The 23452-nt window shown below is 36.0% G+C and overlaps 1 protein-coding gene across 2 annotated transcripts in view; it reads left to right on the top strand.

Annotated features, from left to right (window-relative positions):
• WASHC4 (WASH complex subunit 4) overlaps positions 1-23452 on the top strand; it is a 43037-nt gene that overhangs the window by 14129 nt on the left and 5456 nt on the right. For both annotated transcript variants that reach the window (XM_083820083.1, XM_083820084.1), the window contains exons 11-31: positions 1244-1367; positions 1468-1595; positions 2338-2498; positions 4324-4450; positions 5706-5831; positions 6397-6504; positions 8346-8492; positions 8629-8708; positions 9803-9908; positions 10685-10801; positions 11404-11572; positions 11712-11866; positions 13391-13465; positions 14300-14404; positions 17487-17621; positions 18399-18507; positions 19233-19299; positions 20047-20133; positions 20651-20798; positions 22399-22495; positions 22962-23158. In XM_083820083.1, coding sequence (XP_083676209.1) covers positions 1244-1367; positions 1468-1595; positions 2338-2498; positions 4324-4450; positions 5706-5831; positions 6397-6504; positions 8346-8492; positions 8629-8708; positions 9803-9908; positions 10685-10801; positions 11404-11572; positions 11712-11866; positions 13391-13465; positions 14300-14404; positions 17487-17621; positions 18399-18507; positions 19233-19299; positions 20047-20133; positions 20651-20798; positions 22399-22495; positions 22962-23158 — 2568 coding nt within the window. The remainder of the gene's footprint in view (positions 1-1243; positions 1368-1467; positions 1596-2337; positions 2499-4323; positions 4451-5705; positions 5832-6396; positions 6505-8345; positions 8493-8628; positions 8709-9802; positions 9909-10684; positions 10802-11403; positions 11573-11711; positions 11867-13390; positions 13466-14299; positions 14405-17486; positions 17622-18398; positions 18508-19232; positions 19300-20046; positions 20134-20650; positions 20799-22398; positions 22496-22961; positions 23159-23452) is intronic.

Below are 23452 nucleotides of genomic sequence, written 5' to 3'. Positions count from 1 at the left end.
GCAGTTAATGCTTACTGTTTTGCACAACAAAAGAAATGCAGAGAACTTGGCATTAGGACTGTGTATTCTCAGGGAGTCTGATTTTTATCCAGAAATTTTAATAGGGTCAGGCTTACATAGCATAGGTCCACTTCATTCTAGCTGCAAGTTAAAATCTCTTCATAATCTTTGAAATATGTTGTGTGACTTCTTGTTACATATTTTGTCTCATTCCTAGCTTATGACACAAGTACTTGTCATTAGGAATCACTTTCAGCAGTGTATACCCCTGAAACGTGCAAGTGTACAGCTGGAGGAGAAGAATTACTCCTTTTTCAGTATATTTAATTTAAATGTGTTCATACAAAGAGCCATTTTATAGAAAAGGGTTAGTATTTGAGACGCTCAAATTGGATGTTGCTGGATTTGGTCACAACAGAGCCAATTGAACAAGGTTGTTACTCAGTTCTTGCTGTTACATCAAAAAAGGCATAGGGAAGAAAGTTCTGGTCTGGAAAAGCCTTCAAAAGTGAAATTGTAGATAAATCATTAAATATAATCAGGTTTTTCCTTTCAAAACTGATACTGATATCCAACTATCAGTTTTTTCATTTTAACTTTCTATAATGTTGCATTAGTACAAAAGCTTCATTATATGTTTAATTTGAGACATCAATAGCATTTGTCTGCTATTCATTCAAGATGTTTCTCCTCCTGTCTTGCCAGTTCTCCTTCCTAACAAAAACAATAATATGTGAAAAAATTCTCACGTACAATCCCGTTAAAGACTATTCTAGTATAGTTAGAAAAACAGCCACTAGTTGTGGGGTTTTTATCCTACGAGACCATGAACCACATCCTACATGTTACCTGTATGATTCTTAGTTAATGTATATTGCGTATTTGTAGTAACATATTAAATATGTTAGCATTTAGTTTCTTATCACTAGCACTAGCATCATGTGGTTTCTTTGAAAGTGCCTCATGGAAGAAATACTAAATCAGTAAATAAATTGAATGGTGGTGGATTTTTAGTGTTCTTTGGTTGGTTTTACTGTTAGACATAAGAGGTTTTTAATGTTTTCTGTTTGGTTTAGTACACTAAACTTAAACAGATTTAAAAATCTGTATGAAGTAAAGATTCTAACTTCAGGCTAGTGCTGTATGACATAAACCAATGTAGTCTTGCACTACTGTTTTGCAAAATTGGTATTCTCTTGAGGCCTGAAATTTATGGTATTATACCTTTTTTTTTTCCCTTCAGGCCTGCATAGAGCAACAGTTTGATTCCACGAATGGTGGAGTGTCTGTGTCGAAGAATAGCGCGTTTGCTGAAGAATTTGCTCATACTCTTCGCACAACTTTCGCAAATGTTGAAGCCAAACTTGGTAATGCAAGCTGATGTTTCTCCTAGCAGGTTCACTGTTTCTAAGTGTTTATTGTTGGTCTGAGAGTACTTCAAAAAGAACTTCTTTTCTGTCTCTGCAGGTGAACCTTCAGAAATTGATCAGAGAGATAGATATGTAGGCATCTGTGGCCTCTTTGTACTGCATTTTCAGATTTTTCGGACTGTAGACAAGAAATTTTACAAGTCATTGCTGGATGTCTGTAAAAAGGTGAGTGCTTTACCCGTTTTGTTAATTAAGAGAAAAAAAAAACAACCTTCATTAATGAGCAGATGATTTTCTTGGCTGTGTAGCATGGCTAAGTCATGGGAACAGGAAGAATGTGCAAGTTACCAAAACAGGTCAGAGAGCAGACTTTAATTTTTTGTTCCTTTTTATAATTACCTCTCCCCCTCTCCCTTGTTTTATAGTCTAAAGCCTGTGTACTCACTTTGTGTTTTACACTTGGTAAGCAGAAAGATCAAATAACTTGAAATTATCATTAAAATGTTTCTTCTCAAGATTAATATGGCAATGAGGACAAAGAGTTGTTTGTTGAGATTTGAGTATTGCAAGACTGATCAAATGCTTTGGGTTTTGATGTTGGGTAGAAGCATACATTTTTTTTTGAAAGACTTTTAAGTCTTAATACCACACAAAACTAAAAAGCCCTGACCACCTTTAGAAGTTCTCAAACGCTACTAAGAAGCACTGAGAGTGGTAGTAACTCTGTGTCTGGTGTCCTTTATGGACTTCTAAGGGAAGAACTTTTTTTTAATGTGAGCAGTAATGTTGTGTAGAAACTAAATATGCAAAAATAAATGGAATTTTTATGGTTTAAAAGAGGCATAAAAACATGTTTCATAACTAAAAGGACTGACAGTGCATAGTGGCATAGTATTTTTTTTTGTTATCACTAATGTTTTTTGCTACTTTTTAATATTCTGCCCCTTTTCTCCTCTTTTTCTTCCAGGTACCAGCCATCACGCTAACAGCAAATATTATCTGGTTTGCTGATAACTTTCTGATTCAGAAGATACCAGCTGCTGCCAAACTTCTGGACAAGAAAAGTATTCATACAGTTAAAATGCAAAGGGAAAACTTTCTACAGCAGAAGGCACAGTCACTTACCAAGTATGCTTCCTAAATACTGCTTCATTGTGCTGGTTGGCAAATAATGAAGAAACTCATGTATTTATAAACTCAGGGTACTAATGTGCTTTGCAGTGTTGCTAAGTGGTGTGGAGAAAAAGGTCGATATCACTGCAGTAATGTGTGTTTAATGTTGCTAAAAGAAAGTATTGGTCAAACTTAAGCTTTCAGAAAAATGTGTATTATGTGACCGAAATCACAAAGTTCCCAGCAGTTCTAAATATTAGATTTTTTTTTTTTCCCCAGTTATGTATTTTCTCAGTTGTTCTGGGTTATTTCCATACTTTTAAACTGCCAGTAACCTGAGTTGCTTTCTTTTCTGTTAGCGCGCTCTGGTTTCTATGTGTTTATGGAGATAAGGCCCATGTAGACTGACTGATTTATAAAGGGATTTTTCTCTCCTCAGTGATACTTCCTTTGCAAACATTTGTTTTCTTCAAGTCTTTAATTGCTCATTTAGTGGTCTATGAAACTGTCTACATCGGAAAAGGTTTCTCTTTTGTGCTCTGCGTGTCATTTGCAGATCATTTCCTGCTCTAAGTTCTTTCAAAAATCTCTATAAATGTGAGTTGGAAATTTAAATTCAGTCCTATAAACAATTTACTGCACTCTGTAGGAACGTAACACAACCACCTTTTTGTTTGTGTTGCAAACTGATACAAGGTGGAAAACGGTCTGAGGAACAGAAATAAACACTTAAAGTTTGCAGGTTGACTTCTAACCCTGTGTGCAAAATTGGGTTGGAGAGGAGGGGCAAGGGTGAAACAAAGGATGGCAATTCCGTGCCTACATGATCTTCCAGCAGATTATTTTCACTTCTGCCTGTTTCTGTTTCACTTTGTGGTTTGCATCCTGTGTCCACTGGAATAATCAAGTGCTCTGACTGAATTCTTTCCTGGGCTTTAATTCACGGGTGGAGCATAATTACACTGCTGCTTTGCTTTTGGTTTTGGGCAGTGGTACAAATCTTGTCTTGCAGCTCTTAAGATTCAGAAAAGGTTTTAAAAAAAGATCTGGTTATCCACAGTCATTTTAAGGCATTATAATAAATCCATTTTTTTAATCTACTCATTTGAATTCTGCTGATAACTACTGCATGTCTTTTACAAGTTCTCCCACTGCCTCTGATAAGTGTTCCATTAAATATGAGCACTTATTAAAGTGTAATTTTTGACACTTATCAATGACTTAAGTACATTTCTGCTGTAACTGCTACTGTATATGGTATTGCAGTGTCACAGTTCTGTAGTGTGGAATAAATAACAGTTTTAAAAGTGATCTCAATTTAAATATTACAACAGGTGTAATCAAAACAGATTATTTTCTGCAGAAGTATGTTATTCAAGAACAGTCCAGTCAGGCATTGATGTAATGACAAGTTCTATATATTTCAAATTCAAACTTGGAGGAAAAATTTGCAACTTGTGGAGGACTCTGTTTTGTCTGGTGTTTGAAAGCATTTTCTAGCAGTTTTATTTACTGTGTTAATTTAAAGTAGTATGGTATGTACTACTCAGAGGGCCATTTGTCTCTTGAAAGAATGGGTTATACAAGATTTTGACTCTCTTGGGGTATGCTTGTACAGATATAATGGACAGACTAATCCTTATCTGTTGAGAGTTAAAGCATAAGTGAATATGATGTTCAGATACTTTTGAGAATGGAGAAAGTTACTACTCTGAGGACTGAACCTGTAATATATTTCCCATAGAAGAACTCAGGCTTTGGAAAGAGAAAATTCTCATACTCTTTTTATTTGAAGTGAAAAACATTTGTTTTTTTTGTTCCCCTTTGTTTCCCTCTCCAGAGATATGCAGTCATATTATGTCTTCGTGAGCTCATGGATGACAAAAATGGAATCCATCTTGTCAAAGGAGCAACGCATGGATAAGTTTGCTGAAGATCTTTCTAACCGCTGTAATGTCTTCATTCAGGTGTGCAGTCTTTTAATGTTTTGATACAGAAAACAATATCAAAAAAGATGTTTTCTTGCAAGCTGTTGAACATTAAAACAAAATACTGAAATTCTGTGGTTATCTTTGTGTTAGTTTACAATCTGGGAAATCTTCTAAAACTAAAAATGTCCAGTTGATACTCTTGAGTAAATCTGTAAAAGGTGTTTTCCACAAGGCACGTGGGGGAAAACAAATCTGACTAAATATTCAGTGCTTAAAATTTTGAAATTTTCTCTTAGGAAATCTAGAAGGCTTCATTTTCTCTGTGGTAAAGGTGTTATTTTTCCTTTCGAGTCAGTCAGGAGGTATATAAATTGGACTGAAACAGTGTGTAATTTGGCTTTATTTAGCACAATACATATCTCCAGTAAAAGGTTTTGTGTTGTTTCATTGTGCTTTGCCTATTGATGGTACTTTGCAAGAATCTTACTATGTACTGAGGCAGCTGGTTTTCTTTTTGGCCTACTAACAGCATGTAGTCTTGATGTAAGATGTCTTATTTTTTGATAGTTTTGTTATGCATCTGTCTGTCTGATAGAAATCTGATATAAATAGGCATGTGATAGAAGCATGATCCTGGATCTTCCATATCTAAAGACACACATGTACTAGGACGTATCTCTTTTATATTGGAACAATTTGCAATCGACTTGTAAGTTTGCCCCTTAGCAAATTGAGTTTCCTAGACCACTTGTCTTTTCCTAGTCTTTTTTTTTGTTGTTACAACTTTTCCTTTGAAGTAAGTTGATTATCATTTTTGTCTTCCTGTACGTGGTCAACAGTGATTTTTAAGCTTGGCAAACTTTGAAAAAGGTTATTGTAGGAATGATGTGTTTTTTTTATTGTGGGATGGACAGTTCTATTTAGAAAGTGTATAGAACTGTGTAAATACTGCTGGTGTATTTATTCTATGAAAGTTTTAGTTTTTGTGATAGTTAGACCTATCAGGCGATTAATTAATTCACTGACCTATGTTTAATTTGAATGACTCTAGGAGAGGTTAATGACCAGGTGATTTATTGACTCCTGGGAAGGTTTGTAATGTCTACATGATAAAAAAAAAAAAAAAAAGGTCTCATTCAGGTTTGAGATCCCAGGCTTGTTGCTTAGATGGAGTGATTCTCTATTAGAGGCAAAAGTTAGTTATCTGGTACGTATGAAGGAAAACAGAGAGGACATATTTGGTATATTGTAAAAATATTTGCTTCTTTTTCCCCTCTTACTTTATTTTTAGGGTTTTCTTTATGCATACAGTCTTAGCACCATCATTAAAACTACAATGAATCTCTACATGTCAATGCAAAAGCCTATGACCAAAACCTCAGTGAAAGCTCTTTGCAGGCTTGTGGAACTTCTGAAGGTAGGTCACAGAATGAAAACTGTTGATTTCATGTAGGTTGTCACAGAGAACTTTGATCAAACGTCACAACTTATTTTAAAAATAGGGAAAAAAAGGGTGGGGTGGAGATGTTTGTGGAAATGGTGGAGTGGAGAACCTGAAAGAGGAAGTGCTTTTGTGTGGCTTCTTGTTCAAGACTGGTTTTGAATAGAGAACAGAAGGTTTGGGAGACAGAACTGATTTATGTAACTTCTAACCAGTTTCCTTAGTTGGTGTATTCTGTTTCTTCTTTTTCTAAAGAGGAAATACACTGTTTTGGGATTCCTTTCTAAAATTACGTTGAACGGAATTGGATTATTTATAATAATAAAAAAGAAAGCGCTAAACAAACCCACAAAACTTCTTCGCGCTCTTGAATGGTTTGATTTTCTCAATTTCTGTGACAGTTAATGGCAACTGACAGTATACTGGAAGTGTAAAGGGTCTTGTATTTGCAGTGTGGATGAGTTAGCTGGGATAAATGTAAATTCTGGAGGCAACAGTTCTGGTAACTACATCAGCTATTGTGTTTTGGCATTGACTTAAGGCAATAGAACACATGTTTTACCGACGAAGTATGGTTGTGGCAGATTCTGTGACACACATTGCTCAGCATCTGCAGTACCAGGCTCTTCACTCTATTTCTGTAGCCAAGGTATGTAACTCAAATTCTAATAGTTGTTATTATCTAAGTGTTTTTTATTGAAATCTTAATTTCAAATTAAAGTATTTTTCTTGGTTTGGTAAAACTGATAGGTATCTAAACTTTCCAGTAAGTCATAGGTTTGCCTTAAACTTTACAGCACAGACGATGGCTATCTATTTTTCGATCGAGTAGGGGTCCTCTCTTCCTCTCAGCTGCTGCATCTCTTGTTGCATCCCTGTTTGTGTTCTTTTCCATTTTTATTTCTAGTGATTTTCAGCCCGACCTCTTTTCTGAATCACATTCTAAAAGCAATCTGTTTTAAGTCCAAGCAAGCAGGATGTTATGTATTGAAATCTTTTTGTTCACTTGACAAAATAGCAGTAGTTAATATATGGTGGCTTACTGGGCTCTAATGTGAGCATAAATTCACTATTTCTCTCAGTGAGATGAAACTGCTTATGGTTGTGACATACCATAATAAGTACGTATTTTCTTTACAGAAAAATATAATTAGTTTAATACACATTTTGCTTATCAGCTCTTGTATTTCTGAATTCAGGATAAAAGGAAAATGAGTTTTTATTATACCTGTTCTGATGTATTGCTGATTTTGTTCTTTCATTGTCTTCAGTAGCCAAATTACAAAGAAGGTATGCCATTGATATCGGTGCAGTTATAAAAACTTCCTTTTTGTTTTGATTATGTTCATTCAGAGATTACAGTTTAAACAGTAGATTTCTTTAGTTGGGAAACTTGTTTGATATGTTTGAAATTTGGCTATAATCTCCATTTGTCTGGCAGTTCTACATTTTCTGGTGTAAGCCAAAAATAAAATTTTACTTCATAAAAGCTGATATGTATCAGGAGTAACATCAACCAAAGAAGTTCAAAACTTCAAAGTTGCTAAGAAAAACTGCATGTCTTCAAAGAAACGGTTCATGTGTACAGATAACTTCATAACCTTTTCAAATTATATACGTAATTGCATTACGAATTATTTTTAAATGCATAGAAATATGCTGATACTTGTGAGTGGATATCAAAGGGAACAGATTTGTGAACAGATCTTGATATTTTGACTACTTTTCTTCTCAGAAAATATGTAACGGGCAAATGCTGGTAAATAGAAGAGATCATAAGTACTCATCTTTTTTTATCTGCTGTACTTAGAAATGTGTTTAGCAGATGACAAAGTCAAGTAAAGGTCTAAGGCATATACTTTGCATAGCTTTAGCATTGGGGTAGGAGTTTCACATTGAGCACACTTGCTTAAAGTTGGAATAGTATTTAACTCTCATGAAACTGTGCCTCTTCTGAATAATGCTGCTACTCATGAATAAATCTGAGAGATCAACTTAGCCAGAAGACTTGGCTCCCTGCATTTGTTAACGTGAATTTTTTGGTATGTAGTTTCTCTGATAAACGAGAACTTGTATAAAATCAGAAGTTATCGTTATTACCATGTTTATACATCTTCTGGCTCTTTTCCATAAATTGTATTTTTTTTTATTTTTACCAACAATAGGAAGCTACTACTTGTAAGTAAATGAATTAAACCTCAAGTGTATCTTAGAACAAAAATTGGCATGCAGTTTACGCAGTGTTTCTATAGTAATATGACCAGACCCATGTTCATGCTGAACTGCGCATATTCCAAGCTTGTAGATAGATAATACCACTGAATTGACATAAGTTAATCTGGGTTCAGTTAGCTTTGTTCACTAGATCTAATTTGTTTTCAGAAATACTCAATTTATGACAGGTCTATAAACTTTGAGAATAACAGGTAAGGTATAGCTTTTGGGCTTAGATAACTTTTCTCTGAATTTCTGTGTCTTTCTGTCATCAAGAAAAGAGTCATTTCTGATAAAAAGTACAGTGAGCAGCGCCTGGATGTCCTTTCTGCTTTGGTGTTGGCTGAGAACACCCTCAATGGGCCGAGTACAAAACAGAGGCGACTAATTGTTTCCCTTGCACTGAGTGTGGGAACACAGATGGTAAGTGCCACAATTATTCCAGACCTTCACTTATTTAGAATCATAGAAACATTTAGGTTGGAAAAGACCTTCAACTGTAGTATCTTATTAAAAAAAATACGTATATATAAGGTTGTCATCTTTTTCTTCTAAACAGAAAACTTTTAAAGATGAAGAACTCCTTCCCCTTCAGTTAGTTCTGAAGAAATTAGACTTGATCAGTGAACTTACAGAGCGGTAAGCAGTGGCATGTGATATATATTGGAGAAGGTGTAGTGTCATGGGGGGAGCTGGGTCTTCTTTGTGCAAATTGCAAAATCTAGTAGCTGCATGCTGGTTGTGATTTTTATATGTATTGTAGACCAGGAATAGACAAAAAGAATTCCAGAGCTAAACCTGAAGCTTGGTAATCTTTGGGTAGGAAGTGCAAGTCGAGTTAGGTAATATACTTTGACCACTTTGAAATTCTGTCACTTCCTGAGACATGTAGATGGCTAGGCTTTATGTTAAGCTAAAGTCCTCCTCTTAACCCAAGCTCTGATCAACTGATCACCAGAGTTGTTCATAAATGTTAGTGTAAGTGCACGTACGTTTAGAGTCTAGTAGCTTTTGAAACTACTAGGCCTTCGGCCATAAGGCAAACTGAAGCAGTCAGTTCTCAAATATGAATTTGCTATGGCTGTTTTTGGCATTTTGTCACTTCCATTATGATTAATTAGAAGGTTATATCAGTCCTTAGAGGAGATCAGGCTGTTAGTTCACGTGTGGCACCATGTTTTTTTCCACTGTAAGTGTAGTTTTAGGGGGCACTCAAGTAACATAAAGTTAGGCATCTGAAAGCCAGGTGAATATCTGTTACGTGCATATTTTATGGAGAACAACAAACATCACCAGTGGATGACTTGTGGGAAAAATTACTGAGATAAGTATTGCACACAAGTTCTGTAAAGAAGGGCCTGTTTCTCCTTTTTTGGCTACAGAAGAAGTTTAGAATATGTGTTTGACTTCTAGGCTATTCATTGCATGCAATAAGAAAATAATTAGTTAGGATTTTGTTGTAGAGTAACAATTTATTTTTTTAAAAGGCTGACTAAACCTTGTTTCTAAACCAGGGGTGCTTTGTTTCTAAATAGGCTAATGGAAAACTGAAGTGCTGAATACCTTTATTCAAGAACTTTGCTTTGAAGTACATTGCATCTGGAACGTTAATATAAACATGTAAAACTTAGGCTTGAAGAGCAGTTGTCTTTAAACACACTGAAATATGTATCACTGTGTTAGAAGAATGGCTTCTTCCAGTTCTTTGTCTAATTAGTAATCTTGTATTCTAGAGTTCGAGCACAATGTGACTGTTGTTTCTTGTACTGGCATCGAGCAGTCTTTCCAATCTATTTAGATGATGTGTATGAAAATGCAGTTGATTCTGCTAGACTGCATGTAAGTAATAATGTTAGTCGTGGGAGGGATTCACAGGAGGAAGGGGAAAAGATTAGTCTGCAAATTTTAGGGGGAAAAATAGAGCCTCAAAAAAATCCCAGATGAGTTACTTCTGATGCAGAAATTTCTTCTCAGTCTGGAGGATATAAAAACAATTTTTGTTCCAAGTCTAAAGAAAGTATTTATGTTAGACTGCTGTAAAAATCTCTCTTACTGTCTGCCTCCTTGTTCATCTGTTCTTCGTTCATTTTAATTTGAAATTAACACTTTTTGCGAGACTTGAACAGTTTAAGTCTTTGTTCGCAGTTGTGGTTAATTTATTTCTAAAGCATTTAACATCATGTTCAGTGATGCTGTGTGGGATAGTTGCTCTGTAGCTTCTTCCACCCCACATCTCCTGTTCCCTATTTGCAAGGGAACAAATTTGCTGTAGCAGTGAATCATGCTTTATCATACTAATCCTGATAAAATCAATTATCTGATCCAGTATGGTGCACGCCATAGTCAATTACACTATGATTAGAGTACAGATCATTTAAGACGAAATGGCTAATAATTATGGCCTTCCAGTGAATGGATCAGTAGCAGCTAAGTACTTCAGATGAGCATGTTAAGGCCAGGAAGCTTTAGTAGTAAATGAAGTCTGATTTTGATGAAAGTGGGAAGACTAGTGGTTTTAATTTGTTTGTTAGCTTTGAACCCAAACTATTTGAGATGTTGGTATGTCTGTCAATCTGTTGGTTAAGCATAAAAGCTTTTTTTTTTTTTTTCTCCAGTATATGTTCAGTGCACTGAGGGACTGTGTACCTGCTATGATGCATGCAAGGCACTTGGAATCTTATGAGGTGCTTCTGGAATGCTATGATAAAGAAATCATGGAAGTGCTCAATGAGGTAATTTATTTCAAATGGAAGAGAAAGGCAATGCTATGGAGAATGTTTTAGGCCAGTATCTACTGTAGCAGACCTGACATGATGTATAAAAATAGCTTAGCAACCTTGAGGTGGTGTGAAGTATTTCAATAAATAAGAAAATTATTACTTACTATCTTGAATATTTAGGATGTTATCCATGGTATCAGTGTTGGCTAGGAACATAGTACGGCATACAGAAGTGCATTTTGTCAAATCAGCTTCTTTTAGTGTATATGCATGGCTTTTAGTAGCAGAGGCTCTGTAAATGTAGATGGCCTCTTTTGTGACTCACTATCTAGAATTATAAGTAATGTTTGGCAGAGAGAAAAATGTGAATTCAGATTTCCCAAGTCTTAGGTTTTAACCTTTGAACAACTCTTTTTGACTAGTTCAAAAACAAATATTACGTATTTTGTGGAGAGTTGCTGAACGAGGTCTTATCTAGGTAGATAGCCCTAAATCGTTCTTCTTGAGATGAGAAGAAAGGTCAGAGAACATATTTGAAAATAGATGTTAGTTCTGTTAACAGAGCTCTGTAAGTAGGCACTGAATATGATTTTATTTTTAATCTCTCTGAATAGCATTTGCTGGACAAATTATGTAAAGAGATAGAAAAGGACCTGCGGTTGTCAGTTCATACGCACCTAAAACTGGATGACAGAAATCCCTTCAGAGTTGGTATGAAGGATCTAGCTCACTTCTTCTTTCTCAACCCGATACGTTTTTTCAACCGATTCATTGACATAAAAGGTGAGTTCTTATGCACTTTCTTTATCCCATTACTTTCATCTGTCTTACACTTTGGAAAGAAGTAAAATGATATAGTAAAGCACACTTCCCTAACTAAACTGGAATGATTATTTTAGTTCATCCTTTTATGTGTTTACAGCTTATGTAACTCACTATTTGGACAAGACCTTCTACAACTTAACAACTGTGGCTTTACATGACTGGGCTACCTATAGTGAGATGAGAAACCTAGCAACTCAGCGCTATGGTTTAAGTATGACTGAAGCACATCTTCCCAGTCAGACTCTGGAACAGGTACAGTATCCATTGGATGAGTATCACTTGTTCTGTTATGCTATCATATTTGCTAGCTATTCAAAGGACTGAGACAATGGAATTAAAGTCCCTGAGAACAGAAAAGAGTTTGGGGAAAAATAATTTCTGGATGGCTTCTGAAACAGGATCTGTCTTTGGAGATGCTTAACACTGCTGCCAGTTAAGTTCATGTTGGTCTAAAGGATATCATTTATTTTTAACATCATACTTACTAAAATTAAGTCAGATGTACAAAGTCAGAACACTTTCTTAAAATTCCAATATCAACACTTTGACAAATAATACATCTACAATATGACAATCGTTAAGTGTAGAAAGATCTGTGACTTGCGGGTCTCTTCCCTGTTTTTATTGCTCGCTTCTCACAAGTTCTTGTTAGTGACGATCAAGTGAAACTGTTTCATAAGGTGGCTATCAAGGACTTCAGGAGATCCCTGCTTAGCTTAATAGTAGCATGACTCAGAGAAACTTTGAACTAAGGTTACATAGTAAAGTTACAGTTTCATCAAGTTAATGGTAAAGGCATTCACTGTTTATAGGGTGGATGTAAAACAAATGCAACTCATGTTTCTGAAGTAAAATAAATGCAACTCATGTTTCTGAAGACTTTCATTCGAGTATCTTGGATGTTTTAGACTGTTAGCTTCGTCATTTGGGTTAGCACACTGGTGAAAGCTCTTAGAGATACAGCCTCTTTTTCTAACGTTCATGGTGGCTGTTCCTTCCGAAGTTGGAAGACAGCATTGAACTAAGAACTCCAGCTACTTCTTGGTACAAAAGCGCTGTGGATTATAGTTTCTGTTTCTGGGTTTGGCTTTCTATCACCAATAATGTTTGGCCATTACATTGTTGTAAAGACTTACATCATTTGACAACATTGGTTTCCTAGCATTCATTCTAGTATAAGCTTCAAAACAAAAATGCACATGCACACACGTGTGCACCCTACCCCCCACAAAGTCCTGGTACAATCTTTGGAAATAAAGTGTATAGATTAAACAGGATCCTCTCTGTGCACAGTGATACTAAAGGGGCTTGTTCAAGGGATTATCAAGCAAAACAAATTTCAAACTGATATTGTAAATAAAAAATTCAGTCTTCTAGACATATTGGGCAAAGTGACATCAAAAAGTAGCTAGCTGCTTAAGTCTCGATAGAAATTTGTGTGTCTATAGAAGCCTCAACAGTTGTCTTCTCAAATCTGAGGATGCATCAATTTATCTGTTTTTTAAATTTGGGTATGTGGAATAGACCTGTGGATTCCTTGCTTTCAAGGGAAGTTGGAAGCAAAACCAGGCAGAAGTGTAAATGTAAAATGTGAGCTGAACTCACATTTAAAAATTGTGCAGAGTCTTCATTTTGAAAAGGGAAAACATTGTTTCCTAAAATGCTTTGAAGTAACAGAAATGCACAAATAATATTTTCATGTCTTAGTGGTTAGGCATGTCAGTGGTTCCTGAGAATTATTATGATAAAAATTCTCAATATAAAATGTTGTTTCAGGGTCTGGATGTTTTGGAAATCATGAGAAATATTCATGTGTTTGTGTCTCGCTACCTTTACAATCTGAATAATCAGGTAAGATATATTCTGTACGTTTTTTATGGATTGGTCCAGTCTGAAGGGAAGCACAGATTACACATACAAGATAGTAACCCAAGCTGAACATACGCAATGACAAACTGTCAAGTAGCTACTGCTGCTCTAGAAGATCTTTGGGGATACTGTAGATACGTCTTGGAAAATGTTCTATAAGCACGTTTTGAGTATTGTGTGCCAGTAGGATCACTTAAACTCAAAAATTCCAGTGAAGCTAGGAGAAAGCAGCAGAGATGATTGGTTGCTATATAAGGATGTGTTAAATAAATGATTCTTCAGCTTGAAAAAAATGATATTTTTGATTTTTGATCTTTTTTATATTTGAAAAAAGGATGGGTTATTGGAGTTCTGAAACAGTGAATGATATGGAAAATATGTACAGGGAATGACTTTGTGGTTTCTCTCAATGCAAGAATGAGGGCCCCTTCTTAAAAATTATCAACTTTCTGACAGAAAAGTACTTTGTCTTATATCGCATAATTTGGTAGTGAAACTCATTGCCGTGATATACAATAGGGCCAAAAGTACAAACAGTGCTAGAAGAGTTTAGACTAATCATTGGAGGATAGCCTCAATAAATATGATGATTCAGGTGAAGCATCTGCCTTGGAGTTGTTGAACCACAACATTCCAGAAACTGGTGGAGCATACTAGATAAAGTTCATTGTATGCGTGCTTTATTTTCTTTTTTTCTTTCCCTAATCACCACTTATTAGCTTGTTCTCAGAAACAGAGTGTGGACTACCTAGATTGGTAATTTATCACAGAGTTAATTTTGGGTAAATAACATTTTTTCCTCTCTGCGTATTCCAGATCTTCATTGAAAGAACTAGTAATAACAAACACTTGAACACTATCAATATTCGACACATTGCTAATTCAATTCGAACTCATGGAACAGGAATCATGAACACAACAGTGAGTACATTTTGCATATTTGTTGGATTATTCTTTTCCTGAATTCCCCTTCTTAATAGCGCGCAAAAGTGTACTGCTTAAGGGCATGAGTAATGCTCCAAGCTCCTGCATCTCCCAGTGGCTTATTTGGTTGTGCAGTTCTAGTAATATGAAAATAATGGTTTTTGTGTATTAATAAGACAAATCAGTTCTTGGACAATACAAATCCCTATTGTAAAATCTCTTGGGAGTTATGTCACTTCTGGTTGTTACATAAAAGTTGATGAAGAGATCTGTAAACACATCTAATAAGATACTGATGTTCTGGTGGGATTGTGACCTTCAATAAACATGAAAATAAACTAATAAACTAACAGAATATTTTGATTCCTAAGTTGCTGCTTATTGATACTTAATAGGCAGATACTATCACTGTACTTAAATCTAGTAGACATGAAATGTTAATTTTAAGTTGATCTTATAATCATTAAGCTTAAATATCAGCTTTTGAGTGTTTGAAGTAAAGCTGCAGATCTATGACAATTTGCTAGATATCTGTAGTGTAGATGCTCACTTTAACTGGTAGAAGGCATTCACCTCTTTAGGTGTTAAATGAGGGCACTTCCCACAGCTTGCTTACTACAGCGGGAGTTTATCATTGTGGTCTTCAGATTTGGATACAGTGCCAAAGTTCAGTTTAGTTTCTTTTCAGGTTGGTGATTTCAAATCTTCTGCTCAACTTCTTTCCACCTCTTTGCTGCTTTATTTTTATCTCTCTTCTGGCTACGTTTAAAAAAAAAAAAAAAAAGAAGGTGGGGGGAGGACTTGCTGAATATTGAACTCACTTTCTCACTCTCAAGTAATTTTAAAAATGGAAATAATAGAATCATAAAATGGTTTGTATTAGAAGATACCATTAAAAATAATCTAGTCCAGTTTGCCCCTGCCATGGATGTGGACATCTTTCACTAGATCAGACTGTTCATAGCCCATCCAACCTGACCTTGAACACTTCCAGAGATGGGGTATCCACAATTTCTCCGGACAACCTGTTCCAGTGTCTCACCAGACTCGCTGTTTTAAAAATAAATAAATTCTTTCTGATACCCAATGTAAATCTACCCTCTTTCAATTTAAAACCACTCTGATCAAAAAAAAAAAAAAAAAGTCTTTCTCCATCTTTCTTAAAAGCTCTCTTTATATGTTGAAAGGTCACAATAAGGTCTTTCCAGAGCCTTTTCCTTCCAGGCTGAGGGAGCTGTGCACTTCCTTCTTACACTTTAGTTTGACCTTACTCAGCTATGCTGGTCTCTGGCCTATCTTGCCTGACGGGAATTCCACATGGGAATTGAGAGCTCTTGTGCTCTAAGAAAAATGTCTTTAAACATCTGCCAGCTCTGTTCTGCTCCTCTATCCCTGAGGGCAGTTTCCCAGTGGATCCCATCCACTAATTCCTTGAACTGAAAGTTTGTATTCCTAAAATTCAGGGTCTTGACTTTACTCTTTGCCTGGCCTGTATCCCTCTGGATCCTAAATTCCACCAGGGCATGATCACTGCAAGCCCAGCCTACAGCAAATCTTGACCTTTCTAATTAGCTCATTGGTGTTGGTAAGCAGTGGGTCCAGAGATGCTTTTCTTCTGGTTGGGCTATCTTATCACCTGGATTAAGAAACTATCCTGGACGTGCTCCAAGAGTCTCAGGGACAGTTTATAGCTTGCTGTGCTGCTTTTCCAGCAGTCGTCAAGATGATTGTAGTCCTCTAAAAGGATCAGAGCCTGTGAGTGTGTTGCTTCCTGTAGTTGAAGAAAGAAAGCTTTATCAACATCATCCCCTTGACTGGGTGGCCTGTAGTGAACACCACCCGTGAAGTTTCCTTTGACTTGGCCTCTAATTTTCACCTACAAGTTCTTTACCTGTTCATCACTGTTTCTCAGACAGCTCTCTGCAATCTTTTTTTTTTTTGGTTCGTTTGATTTTTGTTACATAGAAGACGATCCCTCTGCCTCTCCTTCCTTGCCTGTCCCTTCTGAACAGTTTATAGCCGTGGATTGCAGCGCTTTAATTGTCTGATTTGTCCCACCAAGTTTCAGTGATAACAATTAGATCATAGCTTTTTAACTGCTCTGACTTCTAACTCCCCTCATTTGTTACCCACGCTGTGTGCATTGATATAGATGCACTTCTGTCAGGCTGTTTACTATCTACTTCTCCTCCTAAGCTCAGTTTAAAGCTCTCTTAGAAGTTGGGCCAGCTTGTTGGCAAGAAAACTCTTCTTGCTCCTCATGGACAAGTGAATCCCATCAGCTCTCAACAGACATGGTTTCTCAAAGGTAGATCCATGATCACTGAAGCCAAATCCTTGAGCATGGCACCAGATGCACAAGTGATGAGGAGAATAAGGTTTTCATGCTTCCTTTTACTATGAGAAATAACTTTCCTTGCACTATTCTTCTGAGAATGATTTTGTTAGTGGAATAGTTAATCATGGGGGTTTTGGTTACTCAGAAAGTTGTCTTATTACTTGCTTTATTTCCAAGTGATGTGGATTTTGCTGCTTTATTCATGTCCGGTCGTCATTAAAGCTTTTTATGCAAACAGGAGAAGTAAATGAGATACGTAGGGTGGAAGTGTACTTCTGTCTTATGGGAGAGTATTTTAGAAAATTTTGAGAAAATGAAAAGGTATGTTGGGACATTATGCAGATTCCATTACTTGAAGAATGAGGAAGTCGAGCATGTCTGATGCCCTTTTCAACTCAAAATACTTCTATTGTTTCAAAAGGACAGTTACAGGATATTCCAGACACAAAATAATGGCTGTGTGGGGCAGGTCATCGAATTGAAATAGCTAATCTGTTCCTTGATCCCTCTGCCCTTCCTGGAAGACAGTAGGTCTTCCCGGAGAAGGGTTTTTCTTTATTCTTTAAAGCAGTGAAATAGATAAGTTGAGAATAACAAAACGAAATAAACTGAGAAATAGATTTCCTTTTTTCAAAGTTACGTTATTATAAATACAAGTTGTATTGGAAGCTACAGAACAGGGGTCACTAGAGGTGTATGTTACTCTGCCAACTTTCTTGATTTTACTTTTTTTTTTTCTAGGTCAACTTCACTTACCAGTTTTTGAGGAAAAAATTTTATATTTTTAGTCAGTTTATGTATGATGAACATATCAAATCCAGACTTATCAAGGACATCAGATTCTTCAGGGAAGTCAAGGATCAAAATGATCACAAGGTATAGTAATTTTTGAAGGATTGAGAGTAACCTGTCTGAAAGAAGCACTTCTTTCACATGACTAAAGGCGGACTGGACTATGCACAACTTTTCTGTTATTTAAACATATAGTTCCAGGCAAACTGAAAGCTCTTGTCCTAGCACAATAGAATGCTTTGAATTTCCTTGCTCAGGATGGCTTGGCTTCGTTCTGTTTCCTCTGTGAATATTTTCTTTGATGTTATGGAGTCGGTTAAAATTATTCTGTCAGTGACCTGAAAACAATAATTTGCTGCATTTGTGATCCATTAGAGGCTCTAAACTTCAGGTTCAAATCATGCTTAACAGTTACTGTCAGCTTTGAATAATAAGATTTTACAGATAGAATCCAAAATGATATGGACATATGACATTTATTCAAGTCAGTCAGGTTTTGAGGACTAGGGTCTGATTTCCTATGCCGGAAAATTGGTTTCTCAAAAATGTAACATGCAATGTATTTCAGTAAAATATGCTATCAGCTTCTTTGCATGTCAAGTGTTTTTTTTCTTGTAGGAATACTTTCTTGTTCACTGTAACATTTCTATTTCATTTTTCAGTTTGCAGAAGTGACTTGTCAAATGATTTTTACAAACTAATAGAAACAGGCAGGTGTATAATTTAAAATAAAATGCTGAAGCTGTCACTGAGGTAGGGATACACTGCAAATAGAATAGTATTGACATGATGAAAAAATAGACTTTTTAAGGCTAGGCAGTTTTTTTTTTTTACAAATTACTGTATTTTTTTTTTTTGTAGTATCCATTTGAAAGAGCAGATAAATTCAACAGAGGCATCAGAAAACTTGGAATAACCCCAGATGGCCAGAGCTACCTTGACCAGTTCAGACAACTCATAAGTCAAATCGGTATGAAATGCTATCTAAGACAATCTTATAAATGTTAGTAAATGGAAGGAGTCTTCATAGTCTTGTAACTGAACTCTTAGCACAGGCTAAACCTAGTCAGATGGAAAGTGCTTCACTTGTACCCCAGGGAAAATAAATACTCGTATCTAATGCACAGGACTGGGCCTTGCATGACATAATCTAAAATGTATCTACAGCTTGCATAGAACCCAGTTCCTTTTAGGTTCTCCTTTTCCTTATGGAAGTTACTTTTATCCAGATTGCGTATATTTCCCAGTAAAATACTCTTCATATTTTTCAGGAAAAGGCTGTATATTTAGCTGAAGTAACTTTGAGTAATGCATGAAATTATGACGGTATTTTCAGCCATTGATACTCTAGATGTGTAGGACTGATCTGAACTTAATGGAACTCAATGTGCCTGGAGGAAAGATTTTGTACTATTTGGCCCTTAGGCTATCATGCAAGTGAGCTCAATGTTGCTAGATGATGATCTTGTGTTTTACTCATCTAGACAGACTTTTTACATCAGTTTTCAATGTAATGTCTTTTATCTTTTTCAACTCTGCAGAGAAACTGCTTTAAAAGCTGAAATACCATACGGAAACTTTAATTCATGTTTCAGAACTTGTAGGAATGCTGAAATGTGTGCATATGTGTGTGTATATATGTATATATATTTAAATAGTTACAAATTCCTTCTGTTTTTTCCCTTGTTTTTAAAGGCAATGCTATGGGTTATGTCCGAATGATAAGATCTGGTGGACTTCACTGCTGTAGTAGTGCAATTAGGTACTTCCACAAATACTTGATTTTCCTGTTTTCTCTTATTCATTCCTTTGTTCCCTATTTGTGGTGATACTCCCTTGAAAAGGTTCTCACCCACCTGCCATAAACAATATATAATTTGATTAAATATTTAAGAAGTCCATTTTTATTCCTTCATTGAAGTAGAATTATCAAAAATATTGCCTGCATTCAGATCTGCTCAATGGTTGCCTTAAAACACCAAAAACACAAACAAATTATAGGCAAATACACTGCAAAAGAATTAATGGAATGTGTATGTAAGTCATTAGTTCATAATTAAGTAGTTCCTAATGTTAATCACTTCAAGAAGGTGCATTAAAAGAAAAATAGGACTAATCTTGAAGAGCTTAAAATTGAAATTAACACTTCCTTGATACAATCATCTATCTGTATGTAAAGAAGAATATTTCTGTACAAGGTCATTAAGATCTAGTGACTCTTACGTATCAGCATAGTTGGTTTTCTTGCAAATGTTAATAAATTTATAGTTACCAAGGACAAGTGCTAGAGAAAGGAGATGGTAGCCTAGTAAAAGAAGTATAAATAATTTTGTGTGTATTTAGAAGTGGATTTAACAGGACTCAGATGAGAATAGAATTGCAGATAAGATATGACTTCAAACAAGTAGTTTGAGCCCATAAGACTAAATTAAATATACTATAAACTATGTTAGATACTTCACTGAATATAACCACGTGAAGATAATCCTAACAAACAGTAAGTTTTCAGGTTTGTTCCTGATCTGGAAGACATTGTTAATTTTGAAGAGCTGGTGAAAGAAGAAGGACTCTCAGAAGAAACGCAGAAAGCAGCAAGGTACCCTAATATCCTGCTTTGAGGTCTGGGGCAGGGTTGGGATGAGAGAGTTGTAATTCTAAAGCTGTAAATGCAACTGTTGGTTGCTTGCGTGTGTGCATGTGTTAAAGTAATTTTATGCAAAAATGTGTTAAAAGCATAGAAAATATAAGCAGTTTTAAAAATGAATATAAAGTATCATTTGTACTAAGAGACTTGTTACTGAATCTGGTTTCTTGATAATATATTTGTGATTTAAAGGCTAACAAGTGTTTCTCACCACCTGTCTGACATCTTTTTTTTAATATTCAGGGCCTTAGAGAAAAAAACGAGTATTCTATAGAACGCTTTTGAGGAAATTAAAGCAAACTATATTATTCAAGGTGGCTGTAGAGGCAGGGTGTCACCTTGGACTCTCTGGTCAGAATATTGGGTTTTAGGTGTAGCCAAGGGTGAAGAGAGCATTTTTACTTGGAGAGATGAGTAAGTAAAGAAACTTCTAGCAGAAAACAGGTAACACATTGCTTATCCTTTGCAGGCAGTTGGACTCTGTCCTCAGTGACCTCACACGTAACTTTGCAGAAGGAACGGAATACTTTAAAATGCTTGTGGATGTATTTGCTCCTGAATTTCGCAGCCCAAAGAATATGCATTTGCGGAACTTCTATATAATTGTTCCCCCACTGGTTAGTATATTCGTTGTTTGTACCAGTACTTTAAAAAAAAAAAAGTCAAAGTTTCTGTTTCAATGTTTTGTTTATGGCTATTGATTAACATGTTATGCTTTCTTCCCTAAGTATGAGTAGACCTGTGTTGAGAACTGTTCTGCTGGTAGTTGTCCAAAGCCTTGTTTTTCTTTTCAGTTCTATCTGAAGGCCTAAATGGTCTAAACAGATTAATTGCATGGTAGGTATAACATCCCATTTGGGGTGGTCTAACCCTGGCAGACAGCTCAGCACCACACAGCTGCTCCTTCACTCCCCCCACAGTGGGAGTGGGGAGAGAATTGCAAAGGTAAAATTGTGAGAACTCTTGGGTAGAGCATAAGACAGTTCAGTAGGTAGAGCAAAAGCTGTGCACACAAGCAAAACCAAACAAGGAATCCGTTTGCTACTTTCTATCAGCAGGCAGGTGTTTCCTTCCAGGAAAGCAGGGCTCATCATGTGTGACAGTTTCTTGGCAAGGCAAACGCCATCACTCCAGATGTGTCCCTCTCCTCCTTCTTTCCCCTCAGCTTCTGTTGCTGACCATGATGCCATGTGTTATGGAACATGACATTCCATGTATTTGGGCATTTGGGGTCAGCTGTTTTGGCTCTGGCCCTTCCCAGCTTCTCATGCACCCTCAGCCTCCTCGTTGGCAGGGCAGCATCAGAAGCTGAAAAGTCCTTGACTCTGTGTAGGCACTGCTCTGCAACAGTGAAAACAGTGGTGTGTTAGCAACATTATTTCCATCCTAAATTGAAACCACCAGCCTATACCAGCTACTATGAATAAAATTAACTGTCCGAGCCAAAACCAGAACACCATTTTAGAAGCTAATTTTGGAATGTCAGATAAATATATGCCACGAATTTAATAAAACTGAGAAGATGAGTATGTCACGGTGATAGAAGTGAAAGACAGTAAAGGGCTAAGGCAAACACTCTGCACTTTTTGATTACAATTTGTGGAATTTTTTCTGATTAACACAGTTTCGAGAAAATGCCATCATTTGATGAAAATAAAATACATTTCAGTGTAGTTAAGTTGAAAATGTTTCATAGTTTTTTGAGAAGTTGTTAATGTACTCAGATATACATGTCTTAGAGTAGCTACTGCATACAGACAAATACCCATTACTTAGTGTTAGTACCTGGATCTGTTGTTCAATATCGTTGTAAGACTGACTAAATCTTTTTATACATTTCTAAATAAAGTGAAATAATGCACTGTAGCTTTAAGACAGTGGTATTTTTAAGCTTTCCAGGAATCCTGGTTATTCTAATTATCCTTTATTTATGTACATGTTTACCTTTAATCAGTAACAGTCTGCTAAGTGATAGTCTCACAAGAACAGCAGATGTACCTTATGTTTTTACTTATGCAAATGTTTTCCAAAACTTAACTTTCTTCCTCGAAATGCTAGAAAAAGGACAAGCTTTTCCAAAAAAATGCCTCATGATGGGAGACACAGTTAGTATAGATAGTGGCAAAGAATTATATCTAACAGCATGTGAATATCTTGTAGTTTGTTTTTTTTTTTATGTCTGCTGATGACTCCAAGACAATTTTTTCATTCTTTCAGACCCTCAATTTTGTAGAGCATTCAATCAGTTGTAAGGAGAAGTTGAATAAGAAGAACAAAAGCGGAGCAGCTTTCACTGATGATGGTTTTGCCATGGGTAAGTTTCAGCTTGCTGACTAACATTTAGGTAAGCCAACGTAATGGCTATTTGCAAGAAATGTTTGTCTTTTGTGTGTGTGTTCCCATAATATAAATTTGGATTGTCTTGGCTCCAGCACAGTGGACTTGGGGTCTATTTTGTTCAGAATCTCTTAAGCATGGAATAATTGGTTATGGCAGCAGCCAGTTTTGTCGTATGTCAGTACTCCCTGGTTTCTTTCAAAGCCTGCAGGTCTCAGCAGATGAGAATTCATGCAAGTCTTTGGATAAGTCATGAGGCTTTTAAAAATCGAAGCTTGTTCTTTATTACAATTCTTTTTTCTGTTAGATTTAAATGTAAGTTAATTGCAATTTAAATTCTAATTGCATGGAAATTATCAGTTTAAACTGATCCATTAATAACATTCACAAAATGTTTTATAAATTGCATGTTGACTTGGCACATGGTTTGTTAATTACTATAGGTGTGGCTTACATTCTGAAGCTTTTGGATCAGTACCAGGAGTTTGATTCCCTGCACTGGTTCCAGTCTGTTAGAGAGAAGTATGTGAAGGAAATAAGAGCAGTAGCTAAGCAACAGAATGTGCAGTCCATTAATCAAGATGAAAAACTGCTACAAACTATGAACCTTACTCACAAGCGACTGGAAGTTTGCTTACAGGTATAGCATGGGTCTAGTTCTGTTATGTGTTGAGTTCAGCACAGTTCAGGGAGCTGGTTTCTGAAGGAGATTATCAAGAACAAACAACATAAAGCATTGTCTAGAGCAACAATGCTAAACAAACAAACAAACAAAAAAATAAAAACAGACTTGAGGTGTACTATCTGAAGGGATGTCATAAGCATTTGTGGTATTTGTCTGAGTCAGGAATTTGAGTTGTTTGATTGGAAGTCTTTGTCTAACAGACAAAAATCGAATGCAACCGAAACCTAAATGTTTAAATAGGAGCTAAAA

The sequence above is a fragment of the Anser anser genome, assembly GCF_964211835.1.
Source record: "Anser anser genome assembly, chromosome: 1".
In the NCBI taxonomy this organism is placed as follows: Eukaryota; Metazoa; Chordata; class Aves; order Anseriformes; family Anatidae; genus Anser; species Anser anser.
The sequence above is the reverse complement of the archived record's forward strand: the minus strand, read 5'-3'. Positions and strand labels throughout refer to the sequence as shown.